The sequence below is a fragment of the Apis florea genome, unplaced genomic scaffold, assembly GCF_048593485.1.
Source record: "Apis florea isolate Af1SG1 unplaced genomic scaffold, ASM4859348v1 contig_3203_pilon, whole genome shotgun sequence".
Lineage (NCBI taxonomy): Eukaryota > Metazoa > Arthropoda > Insecta > Hymenoptera > Apidae > Apis > Apis florea.
In genome coordinates this window covers 5,964,262-5,980,909 of record NW_028256723.1, presented here as the reverse complement: position 1 = coordinate 5,980,909, position 16,648 = coordinate 5,964,262, and the positions used below count along the sequence as shown (strand labels likewise).

General features: G+C 34.4%; 2 protein-coding genes across 3 annotated transcripts; one reads left to right on the top strand and one right to left on the bottom strand.

Moving 5' to 3' along the window:
* The first annotated feature begins 401 nt into the window (after nt 1-401).
* Nucleotides 402-15,839, top strand: LOC100867691 (uncharacterized). Its single transcript, XM_031916673.2, has 11 exons — nt 402-699; nt 797-886; nt 1,084-1,823; nt 1,924-2,075; nt 2,154-2,575; nt 2,647-2,813; nt 12,637-12,785; nt 12,880-12,931; nt 13,004-13,142; nt 13,246-13,304; nt 13,536-15,839. Exons 2-11 carry the CDS (start codon nt 808-810, stop codon nt 14,520-14,522), a joined length of 2,946 nt encoding a protein of 981 aa, XP_031772533.2. The 5' UTR covers nt 402-699; nt 797-807; the 3' UTR covers nt 14,523-15,839.
* LOC100867810 (uncharacterized) lies at nt 3,128-12,019 on the bottom strand. Of its 2 annotated transcripts, none has more exons than XM_086911307.1 (5): nt 10,745-12,019; nt 4,605-4,902; nt 4,284-4,526; nt 4,030-4,169; nt 3,128-3,929 (listed from the first exon to the last, which is right to left on the bottom strand). In XM_086911307.1, the coding sequence occupies exons 2-5, from the start codon at nt 4,900-4,902 to the stop codon at nt 3,627-3,629; spliced, it is 984 nt and encodes a 327-aa protein (XP_086767433.1). In that variant the 5' UTR covers nt 10,745-12,019; the 3' UTR covers nt 3,128-3,626. The 2 variants fall into 2 exon arrangements, with proteins under 2 accessions (XP_086767433.1, XP_003693980.3); XM_003693932.4 differs by lacking the exon at nt 10,745-12,019 and adding an exon at nt 5,534-6,042.
* Nucleotides 15,840-16,648: the final 809 nt, after the last annotated feature.

Genomic DNA, 16,648 nt, shown 5'->3' with positions numbered 1-16,648 from the left:
AAATTTCAATTAATTAGTGAATGTTTTAAAATTAAGAGAGAATAAAAAATATAAATTATGAATAAATCTAAGTTTTCTTAATAATCTAAAGTTTCTAAAATCATCTTAAATAATATAAATAATTTATTTATGATATGAATTGTTTTTTTATTATAAATTTAAATATTATTTGTATTCAAATATAATACTTTATTGTTCATATAAAAATCATAAATCAATATTTCTGATTTATTTTCTGAAATTAAATATTTATAATTTTATATATTATAAATTTGCATCTAAAATATTAAGTTTTAATTGGTTAAATTCAAACCAATTACCAATTGACTAAATTCTTTGTTATGTGAGTGATAGTATTGCGAATCTAGTAAAATTAAAGTTTATGGAAATACGCAACACGCGAAATTTTTGTCTTTCTATACTCTATTTTCCCGCCGATTTTCTTACTATGTTACAGTGATGTATTTTCGTATTATATTTCTGAAAATAGACTTTTAAATAGTAAAATTTTTATATCTGTATATAATATTTTAATTTTGAAATTTGTACATATTTAATATATGCTTTTCTTTACTTTGTTATTATCATATTCATGTAATAAGTTATTGTTAGGTTATACTAATGTGTCATTGACAGATTTGTCGATCTTGTCAGTTGATGTAATGTTGTAAGAAAAGTTTTATATTTACACGTATTTAGGTAAGACAGAGAATATATTAAATTTTATTCATTTATGTTTTATTTTTGATTGAATATTGAATATTTTTTTATTTTATTCATGTTTTTTTTTTTATAGAGATCATTGACATGAAAATGATGGACAATGATGGACAAGATGATTGTATTGAGGCAATTACTCCTATTAAGAAAAAAAAAATGAAACAAGGTATTTAATTTATAATATAATATCTTATAATTATTATATAATTATTACAAAATAATTTTAATAAATTGAAATATTAATATATACATATATATATAATGTGTGTGTGTGTGTGTGATTTTTTATAATTCTTTATAATAATTGATGTTTAATTTTATATGTAATATTTTAATTATATGTAATTTGAAATTTTATTTCAGCACAATTGCCATTTCAAATGCAAAATCAAGTACAGTCATCGAATGTTACTCAAAGTAAGAAAAGGAAATTAACATCACCTTCGATCGAGAATAATCCTGCGAAAACAATAAAAATTTTGAAAAAAAGTTTGAATACAGATATTGTAGGTAGTAAATCGAATAATACAGATATTGATACAGAAAACGAAAATGATAATATAGAAGAGATAGAAGTTGAAAATTTGAAAGAGAATTCAACATCTAATAAATTAAAAACTGAAAATAAATGTGAAACTCCAAGACAGACTTCGAGTGGACAAAAAACATTAGAAAAACAAGAAAAATTAAAGTCAAGTCCTTTAACAAAGTTCCTCCAAAAGACTGATAAACAAAAAAATAGTTCAAAGGAAGTGTCTCAGATTTCTTTGCAAGAAGGAAAAGATGATTTATTTGAAAAGACTTCTGAAAAAAGCGTGTCAGAGACAAAAAATAATTTAACTAATAAAATAGAAGATTCACCATCTACTGTAAATAATTCTCCGAATCAGACTGATTCTGATATTGCTATTTTATCGTCCGATGAAGATAAAGATGAACAAACAAAATCAATTACTACAAATACAATAAAAGATGTAATAATCTCAAAAAATATTAAGACTCCTAAAATGGAAAAAATAAAGCAAAAAAGATTAACACCTAAACAAGAAGAAAAGAAATTATTAATTGCTAAAAGGAAAGAAGAAAGGCGAAGATCGAAAATGGTATTGCGGCATTTATAGTATACTATTATAATGTATTATAATATTAAATATTTTATTTTGTTGATTTAATTCTCAACGAATCGTTTCATTTATTTATTAGGAAAAAGAAAAGAAATTGGAGGAAGAACGAGAAAACCGAAGAAAAGAAAAAGAAGAGAAACGTAAAGAAAAAGAGGAAAGAGAAAAAGCCGAAAAAGAACAGAAGATGATGGAAAAAAAAATAAAAGAACAAAAAAAACAAATGGAAATCGAGTATGAATATTTATAATTCTAATAATTTATAATTTTAAAATTGTAAATTTTTTTTCAGTAATATTTATTTTGTTACAGACAAAAACAGAAGGAAAGACAAGCAAAAGAGGAAGAACGTAGAAAGAGAGAAGAAGCTAAGGAAGAGGAAAAAAGAAAAAAAGAAGAAGAAAAGTTAGAAGCAGAACGTAAGAAACAAAAAGCAGCTACAACTTTTGCCAGTTTTTTCGTCGCTAAGAAACACGAGAAATGCATTGAAGATGAAAATATAACCGCAGTAAAAAATTTCATGCCTTTTGAAATTAAGGCGGATATGAAAATAGCTCCAGTTTGTAGGAGAATCCTAGAAGAACAGGAGAAATTAATATTAGATGAAAAAAAAAATAAGGGAAACACGGAAGTATCAGATTTATATCTTAATGAAATTAAAGATAAAAAAATTGTTCCCCGCAAATCATTTAAAACATGGCCACTTGAAGCAAAAGATGATATAATTTTATTAGGTAAGCATTATTTTTTTCTTTAACAACAACTAATCTGTTTACAATCAATCATTAATATCTTTTATTTGTAGACGAAGAAAACGAAGGTAGTTCGAACATCGTAAATCAAGATATTGTTGTAGAGAAACAACGACCTAAATTATTACAATTTTCTGAAAATTTGCGTCCACCTTATTGGGGTACATGGAGGAAACGCAGCAAGAATATTAATCCTCGAAGACCGTTTTCAAAAGATATGGTAAGTTCGAAATTAAAAGATTTATAGACGTTTATAGAATGATTCTATTAAATATAAGTTTATTTATTCTTAGTTTATGACACTAAGTCATATTAGTCACAGTAATGATAATCACAGTAGTTATAACTAATGATAAGTTAAAATGCGATGATTAAATATCACAAAAGTTGCAAAAAGATAATAGTTTTCCTCATTAGCTATATAGAGAGCTGATAAATATATTTCTAATACGGTAATATTATTTATATTATATTATTTACTATGCATCACTATAGATTCAATTGAAATTTTAAAAAATACTTTAACGCGTAAAATAGTAGAACATCTTTAAATCTTTTTTTATTAAAAAAAATTTGTACATATCAACTGATTTCTTTTACATTTTTAGGATTAGTATTTAATGATTGACAAATAATTTATTGTATTTTTAACAATATTTATTGTCATTTTATAAAGTTTGTCACTTAATTCAGTTCAACATTCTAGAAGAAAGAGATTACACGAGTAATCTTATTCGATCTCTTTCGTCGATATTGATATTATCGTTATATTAATTAGGTAATTGTCTCGCTTCAAATCAATCATTAAAAAAATATATTTACGTGTAAAATTTCTACATGGAAATTATTTTCCATCGATCATTCACGCGTCAAGAGCGAAATACAATTTCTCTTCGCGATTAAATATCATCCTAAGAAAATAACGAAGTTGCTTGATTCGGAAAATCTGGAAGGAAAGTCCCTCCCCATTTCGAAATCATTCTTATTAATTACGTTACAGACATAGACAAAAAAAAAAAAAAAAAAAAATTGACTAAATCTCCGCTGGTAGAATTGAATTCATCTTTCCTCCACGCAGACCTCTACCTCCGTGAAATAGCGAATACGCGTTTTTCCTGTGTACTTTGCGATGTTTGGCCAAATGATCGCTGCGCGCGAACCTTTTCGAGCACATCTCGCAGGGATAAGGTTTCACGCCCGAGTGGGATCGTCGATGCCTTGCCAATTCGTCGGATCGACTGAAGCGCCATCCACATCCGGACCACGTGCACGCGAACGGTTTCTCGCCGGTGTGTCGACGTAGATGGGCCTTCAGATGGGACGCTTTTGCATAAACCTGCGTTTCGTTGTTAAATTGTTAACAAATGTTCGGATGATTTCTGTGAAAAATGTTTATATCGCATCTTAAACATATATATATATATATATAATAATACCTTCACGCATCCTTGATAAGTACAAGGGAAGCATCGATCTTCCGCCGCGCTCGCCAAACTACGATTAGTGTAATCGTGCGTCGCCAATGCCGCTGCAGCCGCAGACGAGATATTTCCTTCCACTCGATTGTTGTTGTAATCTTGAAACATTCATCGAGCATTCATCAAACGAGCGGAGTCTCTCTCCTTTCGTTATCAAATTTCTCCTCGTCGGAAAAAATTTGCAAGGATCGATCGGAAAATTATCGATTTACCTCTCGTCTCCAACGTGTCGTCGAGCGCTCTCAGGTCGATCCCGAGCACCCATAACGGCTCCTCGCCCTGTTGAAACGTTTGTTGTTGGGGGCCGGGCAAGGGCAGGTGTAGGAAGCCCTCGCAACCCGCTGTGCACAACGGCGTCCTCTCGGGAAGGCCCGAGTTCCAACCTTTGTCCAAGCACCATTCCAGCTCGGAGTCCAACTCGCTCAGCTCGCTCAGCTCGCTCAGACATCCGGTGCCTGAAGAGGAAACCAGTTATACTTGTACTCGAAACGTAAGTTCGAATTTTGGATTCGTGAAATTTCCCCTCTCCTCACCTGACAAGGACGTCGAATTGTTGTCGGACCACTCGTTCCAAGACGACGACGACGACGACAACGACGATTGCCCCTTGGCCGGGCAACTGAGATCCGTGTAACAACCGATCCCGTTCCCGACGTTGGTCGCGTGGGGATCGCCGATCTCCGAGTCGTCGCTGTGCGGCGTCGTTCTGCAAGAGGAGGATCCCTCGTATTCGCGCGCGTACGTTGCCGGATCGGAGGAGAACAATTGCCTCTCGACGTGTCCCGTGTCCATGGACAGGCCCAACGCGGAGAACAGCAATTCGTCCGTCATCTGTCGATCGAGAACGAAAGGGAAATACGAATAATGTGAAAAATGTGAAGCGGAAGGGGAGAGGAGGGGGGATGGAAATTGTCGAAAGGATTGGCGGGTTACGGTACGATAATCGGGGAGAGGGGGAATTTTCGCCGATTCGCAAGCAATTTAACTCGAGAAACTGTTTATTGTTGCGGAGAATCACTTGTCTCGGATTAATCGTGCCGGTTTCTTCGAGATACCGACAATAATTCATGCGGCGCGAACGCTCTATATCTGTTTCTGATTAACATTAAGTTCTATTTCGAGTTATCGGCTGTGAAAATAAAGTGGAAAACGTGGACGTGCGCGAGATATTGCTTTCTGTATTTTTGTATTTTTCTTGTTTATTTTCTCTCTTGGGATCATTAGTAGAGAATCTTGCTCCCTCTTGGCTGAATCGCGTTAAATTAATTGGGTGTTTAGAAATTGTTCGATTAGAGTTGGTGTCAAAGTGTCACTTCTTCAACGAGCGCGACAATTCGAAAGTTATATATTTAATAGATTACGAGGTGATATATTTTTCTTATACTTTGTCAAGATTGGAAAGAAAAGAAAAAAGAAAATTATTCGTCTTAAATGATAACAACAAGTATTAATTTTTACTCACGTCGAACATAGCAGCTTCTTCTATCATCTTGCCAATTTTATTCGAATTATCTATTGTCCCAACCAATATCCCATATATTCAATAAAACAACGAACGTTCCTTCCTTCTTTTATTATTTGCTTTACATGCAATTATTCCACCATTAATCACTCTCTTGATTTCCTCTCGCGCACTATCACTTCCGATTGCCACTACTGTTACAAGGTTACCGTACAACGACTACGAGTATCGCCACGCAAATTTTCGATTATCTTCGCTCTTCTACGCGCCAAAAAGAAAAAAAGAATCCCCAATATCTTTAGAATCCATTTAGATATCCATCGAATTCTCCTCGATCGGTAAGCAAAATTCTTCAAAATTTTCCCCCAACTGTTATCACCCTACTATTATTATACAAAAGAATGACGCAAGGAGAAACGTAGTCAAGTAGAAACAGGAACGAAACGAGAGAATGGAAAGGGGTTTGACAAGACTCACCCTCTCGTTCGCGGCCGCGGTCTCGAACTGGCCTATTCCCCCTCGATCCCGATGAGATCAGACGAGAAAGAGCGTGTGGCTTGTCGTCACACGAGATAATCGAAGGCTGTGCCACCCGGTCCCGTCGCCGTACTTCTCCCAAGGGAGCACCGCGTCCCAGAACACCGGCAGACGCGCCGAACGAAACGGCTCCCCGGCCGAATTGGCCGGCCACGGTTGTTGCTCGCGCGTTCCTTGTTATTTACGACACCAGCCACCCCCGGTAATCGGCCACCAGCGACCTCCGCCTCGATCGAGGAGAGGAGGCCTCGACAGGGGAGGGTGAGATCCGCGAGAAAGAAACACGGGAAACACAACCACGTGGCCTCTTTCGAGCGAGCCGCGTTGGTTGGTTGCGTCAGTGATGGTGTTGCGTTTTGGTTCCTTTTGGTTTCTAGGCAAATGGAGATGATGGAGATATGGTGGTGGTTTAGAAAATTCGGTATTTGGTTGGGAAGGATTGGAATTGTTCCGATTCCGCAAGTTCACGAAACTTTTCGTACTTTTGCATACTAAAATTTTCTTCCTTTCCTTTTGTTTTTTTTTTTTTTTTTTTTTTTTTTTAACTTTTAAACATGTGAGTGATGATTCTTTTTTGGTTTTCTTTTAGGCTTTCTTTCTCCGTGCGGAAATTTAGGAATCCTTTTGATTTTGATTCGAATTTGAAGAAATTTGAAATTTTTTTTCTTTCTCTTTGTTTCTTTTTTTTTTTTTTTTTTTTTAATTTTTGAGCACGTGAGTGGTGATGATTCTTTTTTGGTTTTCTTTTAGGCTTTCTTTCTCCGTGCGGAAATTTAGGAATCCTTTTGATTTTGATAAGGATTCGAATTTGAAGAAATTTGAAATTTTCTTTCTTTTTCTTTGTTTCTTTTTTTTTTACTTTTGCGAGTGATGAGGTTCTTTTGCGATTTTGATAAGGATTTGAACTTGAAGAAATTTGAAATTCTGGAAATTTTCTTTCTTTCTTTCTTTGTTTCTTTTTTTTTTTTTAATTTCTGCGAGTGACGAGGACACGATGATACTTTTTTTTAGGAATTCTTTGATTTTGAATTGGAAGAAACTTGAAACTTTCTTTCTTTCTCTTTCTTTTTTTTAATTTCTTACGAATAATGATTCTTTTAGAGATCGTTTGATTTTGATGAGGATTTGAATTTGAACAAGTCTTGAAACTTCTGGAAATTCTGGAAATTTTTCTCTTCCTTTGCGATGAATTCTTCGATTTTTACTTGAAAAAGTGGTATGAAAATTTTATCGTAACGTTTAGGAATCATTTGGTACGCGATTTTTAATATACTTTTTTTTAGAATAGAAATTAAATCGAAATTTTAGGAAAGAAGTTAAAACTCTGGAGATTTTGTTCGCATTTAATTTTGTCAATTTTGTTAATTAGTTTTAGTCTGATCTCAAGGATGAATACAGTTACCGTTACTCATTTATTTCGGCTACATTTTGTCGTCGATCGAGGGTTCAATAAAGCAACAAGGATTTATCATTTTTATTAAATCAATCGAAGACCGTGATCTTCAGAGGATATTCGTTAGCCGTTTCAATTTTTTGCCCGTCTGCCGTTAATCTGGGATGATGGCAATGAAATGTAGTAGTAGCGTGTTTATAGCCGTTTAGCTTTGAAACGATGATTCACCTTGCGCATTTTCGTTTAATTTTTTAAGAACAAATTTAATCTCCTTCCTATATTTTCGATCCCCTCCCCCCTTCCCTCCCCCAAATATCGTCCATTCATCGAACAACATTGATAGAGAAAGAAGCTTTAAACGAGCAACAAGCAAAATTTAACCATTTCTGATCCTTTCAATTCCTTTATTCAATAAATACAATCGTTATACACAAAATGAAATGTGGCGAGACAAGGCTTTGAACAAGGAACAAATTTTAACCTTTTTTTTTTTTTACTTTACTATTATTTTTCACCTTGTTCAATAAATACGCAATAAAATCGTTGTACAAAAAGGAAATGCAATTATTACCTCGAAAGGTGGCGAAACATGTCGCTCGTCTCGATTGGGGCGGAGGCGGAGGGGGGGGGGAGAGGGGGAAAGAGAAGAAGAAGAAGAAGAAGAAGAAGAAGAGGAGGAGAGAGTACATTTCCAAACGATGTATCAATGAGGGCAACGTTATATATTATAATTGCCGTGACTTTGACCTAGAGCGAGAAAAAGAAGAGGGAAACCGATGATAAATAAAGCATCGCGTACTACGTTTTATCCGTGACGGGGTTGACCTTAGATACAACGCGCATATTTTCCATATATTATTCAATTCAAATGTCAAGTATTTAAATTGAATGACCGAGGGAAGTGCAACATCTCGACCTTGATAATCTTATTTCGTATTCCTCCTCGTATCGAAATTTATATTCCGATTTTATGCCAATTAATATTGTTTACCTATAACAAGAGAGAGAGAGAGAGAGAGAAGTATCGTACGAACATCAATTGGATAATGTTTCCTCGCGAGTGGTGGGAATGGAGAGTTATCGTTACGAAAAACAGACGACCGGTCGTCGACATCGATCGATATATCGATCTCTTTTATCCTCCGATTAGCCGAGAGAGGATTGAAAAAATATGACGCGCGTTCCCCCGTTACGTTTTTTGGGAAATCTGTGTGTCTTGTCACTTCGAAATTTCTTATCCGTGTGACTCACATTTTGGAAAAGGAAATGAGGAAATTTTTTTTTGAAACGAAAAAATAATCGCTTACAACTTTATTCATCGCTTTATTCAATAATCTGACCTTGCTCGTTTCCAATTGTCTCCGCGTCCTCTCTTTTTTCGTATCTTAAGATGACATCCGCTATCCGGTATCTCGGCAGAACATTTACACATCTCTCTATTTCAGTTATTGTAGTTAACGTATCTTTTCCACTGTTAATTATACATTGACGTATATCCTCTTCCCCCGAAACGCAAAAGATTTCCATTCGTTGTTAAATATAACGATCGATGGGGAGGAATTTTGTTTTTGAGACTTTTTCTAAATTTTCGAACTCAGAATTGTTCGTTTTATTCGTTATGTATGATATGTGATGAATTTTAAATTTTAAATTTCACTTAAACCTGATCCATCCCTCCAATTACAAAATTCGAACTCGATCTAGTTCTGACGTAATACGAGAAAATCGATCATCGATTATTTCTACATTGTTCGTGTTTTCCATTGCAACATGGAGATGTCGGTTTGTCTAATTGAGAGAGAGAGAGAGAGAGAGAAGCGTCATCGCGTACGATTGTCGCGTTTTTGATTGAAATATGAAAAATCCATCCTCGAGATTTATTAATTGCGACAAAAAAATCCTTGCTTCGATTCGTTGGAGGATCATCGTTCAACTCTCGATTTTCATTCTCGAAATTTGATTTTTATCAAACTTCGAAAGATTTTTTTTTTTTTTTTCGTCCAATTTTCATCGAGCAGATGAAAAAACATTTTTAAATCAATTTTTCATCATTCTTAATCGATCTCACAGTTCGAGTTTCGATTTTTCCAATTCTCACCTCTCGTGAAGTGAAGATCATCATTTCATTATTTCGAAGGGAAGTGAAATTTGGCGGACAAATTTCGCGGAGCAATTCGTCCGTGATCCAATTTTAAACGCGAGATATCAACGTCGTTGCAGCGAAACGTTAAAAATCACGTGAATAGAAATTAATATCGTCTAAAACACATCTAATTGTCTCAAAAAGAAACAGCTTCGATTTTTATATTTCTCTCCTTCAAACAAATTTCTGGTCGAACCGTTCCTCTTTAAACAATTTCTATTCCAAAAATTATTGGGCTGAAAAAAATTGAAGAAAATTTCGAACCGAGATAAAGAAATTAAGATATCGCGAATTTATTGAATCGACAAAGCATGGTGGCGGTGATGAAAAAGCGGCCGAATATTTCGGATATAAATCAATTCGACATGCAGGGATTTAATCTCCGGTGTGCAACCGCGGGATGCACCAGCTATAATCTTAATGGGGCATAAAACAGCCATTACAGATGGCCCGATGGGTGACAACACGCCGTAAATAACGCACGACCGTACAGCTTTTGCCAGGCACGGTCCGCTCCTCAACCTCGAACCGATGACTGCATTTTGTCCTGAAAGTGTGACGGTGCCATCTCTCTCTCTCTCTCTCTCTCCAGATGACACCGTCGATTTCCAGATGGAGCACGAATTTACTCCAAATATATCTCTATTCGTTTTACAATTACCTCCTTTCCTTGAAATTTAAAATTAATAATTGTTTCAAAATTTGTTGCAATAATTCTCCGCAATAAATTTTCTGTCTATTATATCGAAAAAAAGAAAAAAAAAACGAGTTTGGAAATTGCTGCGAATGATATAAAGAATTATATTATATTCGTTTCTACGGTCTTAACTGGTATTCAGATATGTGATATCAGATTTTTTTTTAAGCAAACGACCCTCGTTTCTCGATTTGCTGAGATAAAATGCTGTGAAATGCCTTCGATAAAGAGAGGAACACGCCATCATCCCGTCCCAGCGCAATTTTTCGAGATACCACGACCGAATAAACGTCGCTTCCATTATTTCAAAATTCTCAAAATCTTCGAATTTGCGCGCAAAGTGGCCACTTACCTTCAACGTCGATCGAGGTGAAAATTAACAAGAATGGACGGAAAGGGAAGGATTCGATGCTCCTTGGAAATAAAATCATCGACACTCACCACTGCTGCCCAGTTGCCGCCGGAAGCTGGCCAACAAAGAAGATAGTCGCCCCTTCCTCCTTTTCACCTCGGTTTTCCGCCTCGAACGACGGTCGAAGCCGCCGATCATTCGCGATATTTTATATTTCCTGCCGTTAATGTGAATTAATGTAATTGATCGAATCGATTGTTGTTGATTTCGTGCCCGATCGATCACGATCTCTTCCCCGTTGTTTCTCGAATCTTTCTCATTCACCGTAGAAAATTAGTGTAGCTTCCCCTTCGAATTTTATTCATTCCCTACTTTCTTCCAATCTTGAAGAAATCTTTTTTTTTTTTCTTTCCCCCCTTTAGAATTTTAGGAGAAGATTTCTTCTCCTTTACTTTTTCATCTTTCTTCGACAATCTTTCGAATTTTTTTGCCTTGGAAGGTCGACGTATAATTTAGGATTAGAATACCGTGTTTTTTTTTTTTTTTTTTTAAATAAAATAGCTACTGATACAAGCTACCAAGTTAAGTCACGTTAGTCAATCGACGAACTAATTATTCCATCATTTTAATTTTCTAATTACTTCTTAAAAAAGAAATGTTCTCCTCGAGAAACGTCTCGCCGATTTTCTTTTCCTTTTTATTTTATCTTATCGAGCTGCACACAGAGATTTCTCTTTCTCGGGAAGAGAATCCATTCGAATACATTCGCGACAAATGTATACACAATATACGATTTTGATATTGAATTGATATTAAACAGTCTGGAAATATCATTCCTACGAGTCACTTCCTCCCATCACGGGTCTTCCAGTTGTACTCGCCTTTTCGCACTTGCGTTCAGAACTTGCGTTGTATCGAAAATTCCATTCTCCAGGGAAAATGTATACTTCTTCTTTCGAAATTCTTCCAGCTTTTTCGAAGAAAAAATCTCATTCCTTCATCTCGTTCGATGATGTTTCTTCTTTAAAAATCTTTCGTACTTTCACGATAACAAAGGTGGAACAGTGATAAAATTCACATTTTTCACGATCGCGGAGGTATTTCGAGATCTCTCCAGCTTGTAATTTCTTCAAAAATCAAAAAAAAAAAGAAAACTCCACAAATTTCACGAGAAGAAGAAGAAGAAGAAGAAGCAGGTTCTCTATTTATTCTCCTCCTCGTTCGCACGAACGACACTGAGATTACTTCGTCGATCTTCTTCTCCGATTTTTTTTTTTTTTTTATTCATTTATTTCATCGTTCTGCGGAAGCAACGCAGGAGCAACGCATCCACATCTCGAGACTCGTTGTATCTCTCGGCGACTAAGAGAAAATCGGCGAGAAGAGGAGCACGTGCGCCGACGATATCGCCCGTGAAGGAAGTCGCGCTGATACCCACGTCCTGCTTAATCATCTCTAGACTTCAGTAAAATATTCATTATCGTATAATTGAAACATATTTATTTCCAAAAATGCTATTCTGGAATACTGCCTTTCTTCATCAACGATCGATCTCTTCAATTCTGATAAAACGCTCGATTCGTTAGTTCGAAGAAGAAGAAAAAAAAAACGAGAAAGAATTTCTCTCTCTCTCTTTTCATTTTTTTTTCTCTAAAGTTTCGAACGAAGTTGGAAAAATAGGAAAAAAATAATAAATCGGAAGGAGATAAAATAAATGTTTCCAGTTACTTTTAGCCGCCATTTTATTATCAGCAACGGAAAAAATGCTCGATAAAAAATGACTCGAGCCTTTAATCGCATTTTAATAGATTATTCGTATAACTTCAATAATACAACTTCGTATCAATTTTTTTTCTTTCGTTTTTTTTTTTAATTCACTTTTATCATCCGTCATTCAACGTTTAACGCACAACAAATTGAAAAATTTCGAAGAAGAAAACGCTCCTACTCTTTCTTTCCTTCCTTTTCTCTTTCGTTTCAGGAATACTTCAATTACGAGATCGACTCGGACGAGGAATGGGAGGAGGAGGAACCGGGTGAATCGTTGCACGGCTCGGACGATGAAAAGGACGAAGAGAATCCGGAGGACAACGAATACGACGTGGACAACGATTTCATGGTACCTCATGGGTAAGTTATAATCTTCGAAACTTAACTACTTTCGAATATAGTTTCTCTTTCTTTTGATTTTTTTCCCTCCTTTTTTTTTTTTCTTCAAACTCAGATACTTATCCGATGAAGAACTTCGCGCCGATGAAGAGGACAAGGAGGACATGGTAATTAAAATTTCTAAAACAACGGGTGAGTAGAAAATTTCTAATTTTTAATTTTCTAATTTTATCATCCAGTCCCCCGAAACGCAAAAAGTCAGATTGAAACTGCTTGGGGAACAATTCGAGTCCGAGAGAAATACGAAGACTTCGAAATTGAAGCCAAAAATAATCGGTATAATTTGGAGAGGGCCCGATAACAATTTCCCACCAAACGGTGAGTATGCATGATTTACTTTCAAATTTCGCATTGGCCGAGTAGTAAGTCGTAAAAAAAAAAAAGATGAAGAAATCTATATCTATATCTTTTTGCATTTCAGTACCAGCGAGGATCGTGGACTTTTTGACAGAACGCGAGGCTTGGACCCGTCAAATACCGGTAATTGTCTCTAATTATAATTGTTACTCGATAAAATTCTATTCTATTCTATTTTATTCGCATATATTTTGTAAAAAAAAAAAAAAAAGAAAAAAGAGGAACAAAAGAAGGCTTATTGCACGCTTAGATCGTAACTTGGATCAATTACAAGTAGTTGCATGAAATGTGAATTTCTAACTTTATAACGAGATAAAAATATGTATTGTAATAATAATTTGTTCGAATTAAAAGTGTCCGGTTCAGCTGTCGACGCCAACCACGTGTGAGAATGACACGGCTAATAACGCCTCGCCTTCGCCCACGCATCAGCAAGCGCCATCCAGCTCGAAGAAGAAAACACGAGTCCCGGAGGCGGCTATTCCGGACCTGATCCGACTTGTACACGGGAACGTGCACGGCAGAGGATTCCTCGTGAAAGAGTTCATGACGTATTGGGGCAAGAGGGAGGACGCAAATGATAACTACATCTCGAAGGCGAGTTTGTTGCAAAAGATTCGCGACATTGGAAAATGGATGCCATGCCCAGAGGAGGGGCCGATGCATGCGAAGGCTTGTTGGTACGTTCACGAGGAGATCAGGAAGAGATACGTAAGCGAGGAGCTGTCGTTGCCGAACCGGTGGTCGTACAGTCTGATCCCTAAGAAGAAGACGAGAAACGATAACTCGCAAATCGGTGAGAAAGTGGAGAGAGAGGATAGGGATAAAGAGAGGAAGAGCGTGCCTTTGATCACTCAGTTCACTAAAAAGATCACCCAGGAGGAGATGAAGAAACAATTAGCCGTCAAACCTGATTGCACCGCTTCGCAAAGTAAGCCTGCGAAGCCTCCGAAAAGGGCGAGATTAATTTCTGTTAAAAGAGGGGAAGAATTGCCTAAAATGTCGAGGGAGAATTTGCTGAAAGATTTTGCGGTCAACGATGCGAAAGTTGAGGATAAAGGTTCGATCAAGAACAATGATTCGGATGATGTAATTGTACTGTGCACCAAGAGTAATGAAAATAACGATGAGAAGAAGGGGAAGAGGGAAAGCGAAGATAGACTTGTTGCGGGTCATACAGAGTCTGAAGAGGAGAAGAGAAACGACGAAGAAGAATCATCGAACGATGACAATATAAGTATTATAACGTTGAAATCTGAGAATTCGGCAGAGAATGTTGTATCCGAAGATAAGAGTGTGAGCAAAACTATAGATACTCCTATGAATATCGACAGCGATTAAGTAAAAAAAAAAAAAATGTTAATAATTTGTGAAAAAAGTTTCAACAGATTCAAATATTTTAAACGTAGAAAAAGAAAAGAATTCAAAAATGTGATAAAGACACAGCTGTAATTCTATATAGATTAAAAAAAAAGAGAAAAAAAGAAAAAAAAAAAAATAAAGTTTTTGACGGAATAACTTCTGTCCGAATAACATCTTCATGGAATAAATCGTATTTTTGATATTATTTTAGAATTTTTACCGATGCGTTCATGTTTTGCATTATCGATCATGCATATTTAAAGGATTCAGAAAGAAATAATCGACGATACAAATTACATTTTCATTCAGCATGGCTTGTTTGAATTTCGAATTTTCAATCGGCAAATCAATTAAATAATTACTTCAATATTTAATACAGACTTAATTGATTTGCTATTGGAAAATATAAACGATAACTTGGCTTTGGAATCCTATATTTATATTTTTCACATTTTGCTACGTATAATATATAATGTATTACATATTTAATCGTATATATATATTGCAAATGTGTACAAAATGCTGCCGAGCTGTTTTATATTTTTGTAAAATTTATCCGATATTTCTATCTTACATATACACGATACAATTGTTATATTGTTATTACAAGAGTACTATAAATATTCTAGCTGTATATTAAGGAACAATATAGACAATGTTTAACCTTGATCTAACATTAAATATTGTTTTGAAGAGAGAACATGTTTTTCGATTATTAATTGTTATTGTTTATAAAAACAATTTTATATCGTGTTATATGAAACAGGATAATTTTTAACACGCAATATATTATTATATTCTATTAATGGCGCTTGATAATGGCTATTATAGATAATTATAGTGAACGCTTTTTTGATACTATTGTATGTATATTGCAAGATAAATGTGGAATGGAAGAAATGAAAAACGATTCATTACAATTTGGATTGCGCGTGGACTTTAAATTGCTTTTTTTTTATAAAATCTATATTTTCTATAATAATTTGTAGAGATGATAGATTAAACTTGAGAAACGTATTGTATGTAATTCGTTACGTCTGTGTGTGCCACATGTTTCACGTTGAATTTCATTTTCATTTATTGCTCAAAAATGTTATAAACAACAATGGAATATATTTTTTATTCATATAATGTCGATAATTTTTACTCATAATTTATACAAATGATATTTGATATATCGATACTTTTATATCGTGAAATATGATATTGAATATATGATAATAATAATAAGAGTTCAAAGAGAAATATACACGTTGATAATACAAATAAAATACTTAAATTGAGAAAAAAAAAAAACTGCGAGTAACGATTGAGCTTCGATAGAAATATCTTTTCTACTGTACCCAATAAATTTAAGATAATTTTTCAATATACGTATACTTGGAACGATACATTCACTCACAACTTCTGAAAAGAATAATTTTAATCTGTATTTAGAAATTAATAAATTAATTTTTTTCTAAATATAGAAAAAAGAAAAAATACTTGCATTTATATCTATATATTTTTATACGTATCTGTTCAATACTTAACAACTTGCATGATCGATAGATTTTTTTTTAAAAACAAACGGAATCGATGATGCGATGAAAACGGCAACAAAGATATTTTTAAAGATAGAAGCGATTACGATATTAAATATTAAAAACATGTCGTTAAGAAACATCATCGAAATTCGATGTCGAAATTGCAATATATACTTTATGTGATATAATATGTTTCTTTTCGCATGATCAAAACAAGAAGATTGCGATTTATATATGCAGCATCTATTATATTTTATAAAGAAAAGGAAAAAAAAAAAAAAAAAAGAATGAAATAAGAAAGGAGAAAGAAGAAGCAAATTTATTGTTTATCGTAATTATATATTTTTATAATAACAGATAATACGCAAATCAAAAGAGAGAATGAATCTCTTTAAATATTAAATATTCCTTTATCGACACGTATTATTTACCTTTCCTGTGCAACTACTAAATTACATAACCTCAAAACAATCAATTTCGATTCCATTTTCAAGACGATTCCTTTATTCCCGAAACAAACAACAGAAAAATCGACTTCTATTCACAAGATTCCTTCGTTTTTTTCTTTTCCTTTTTCTT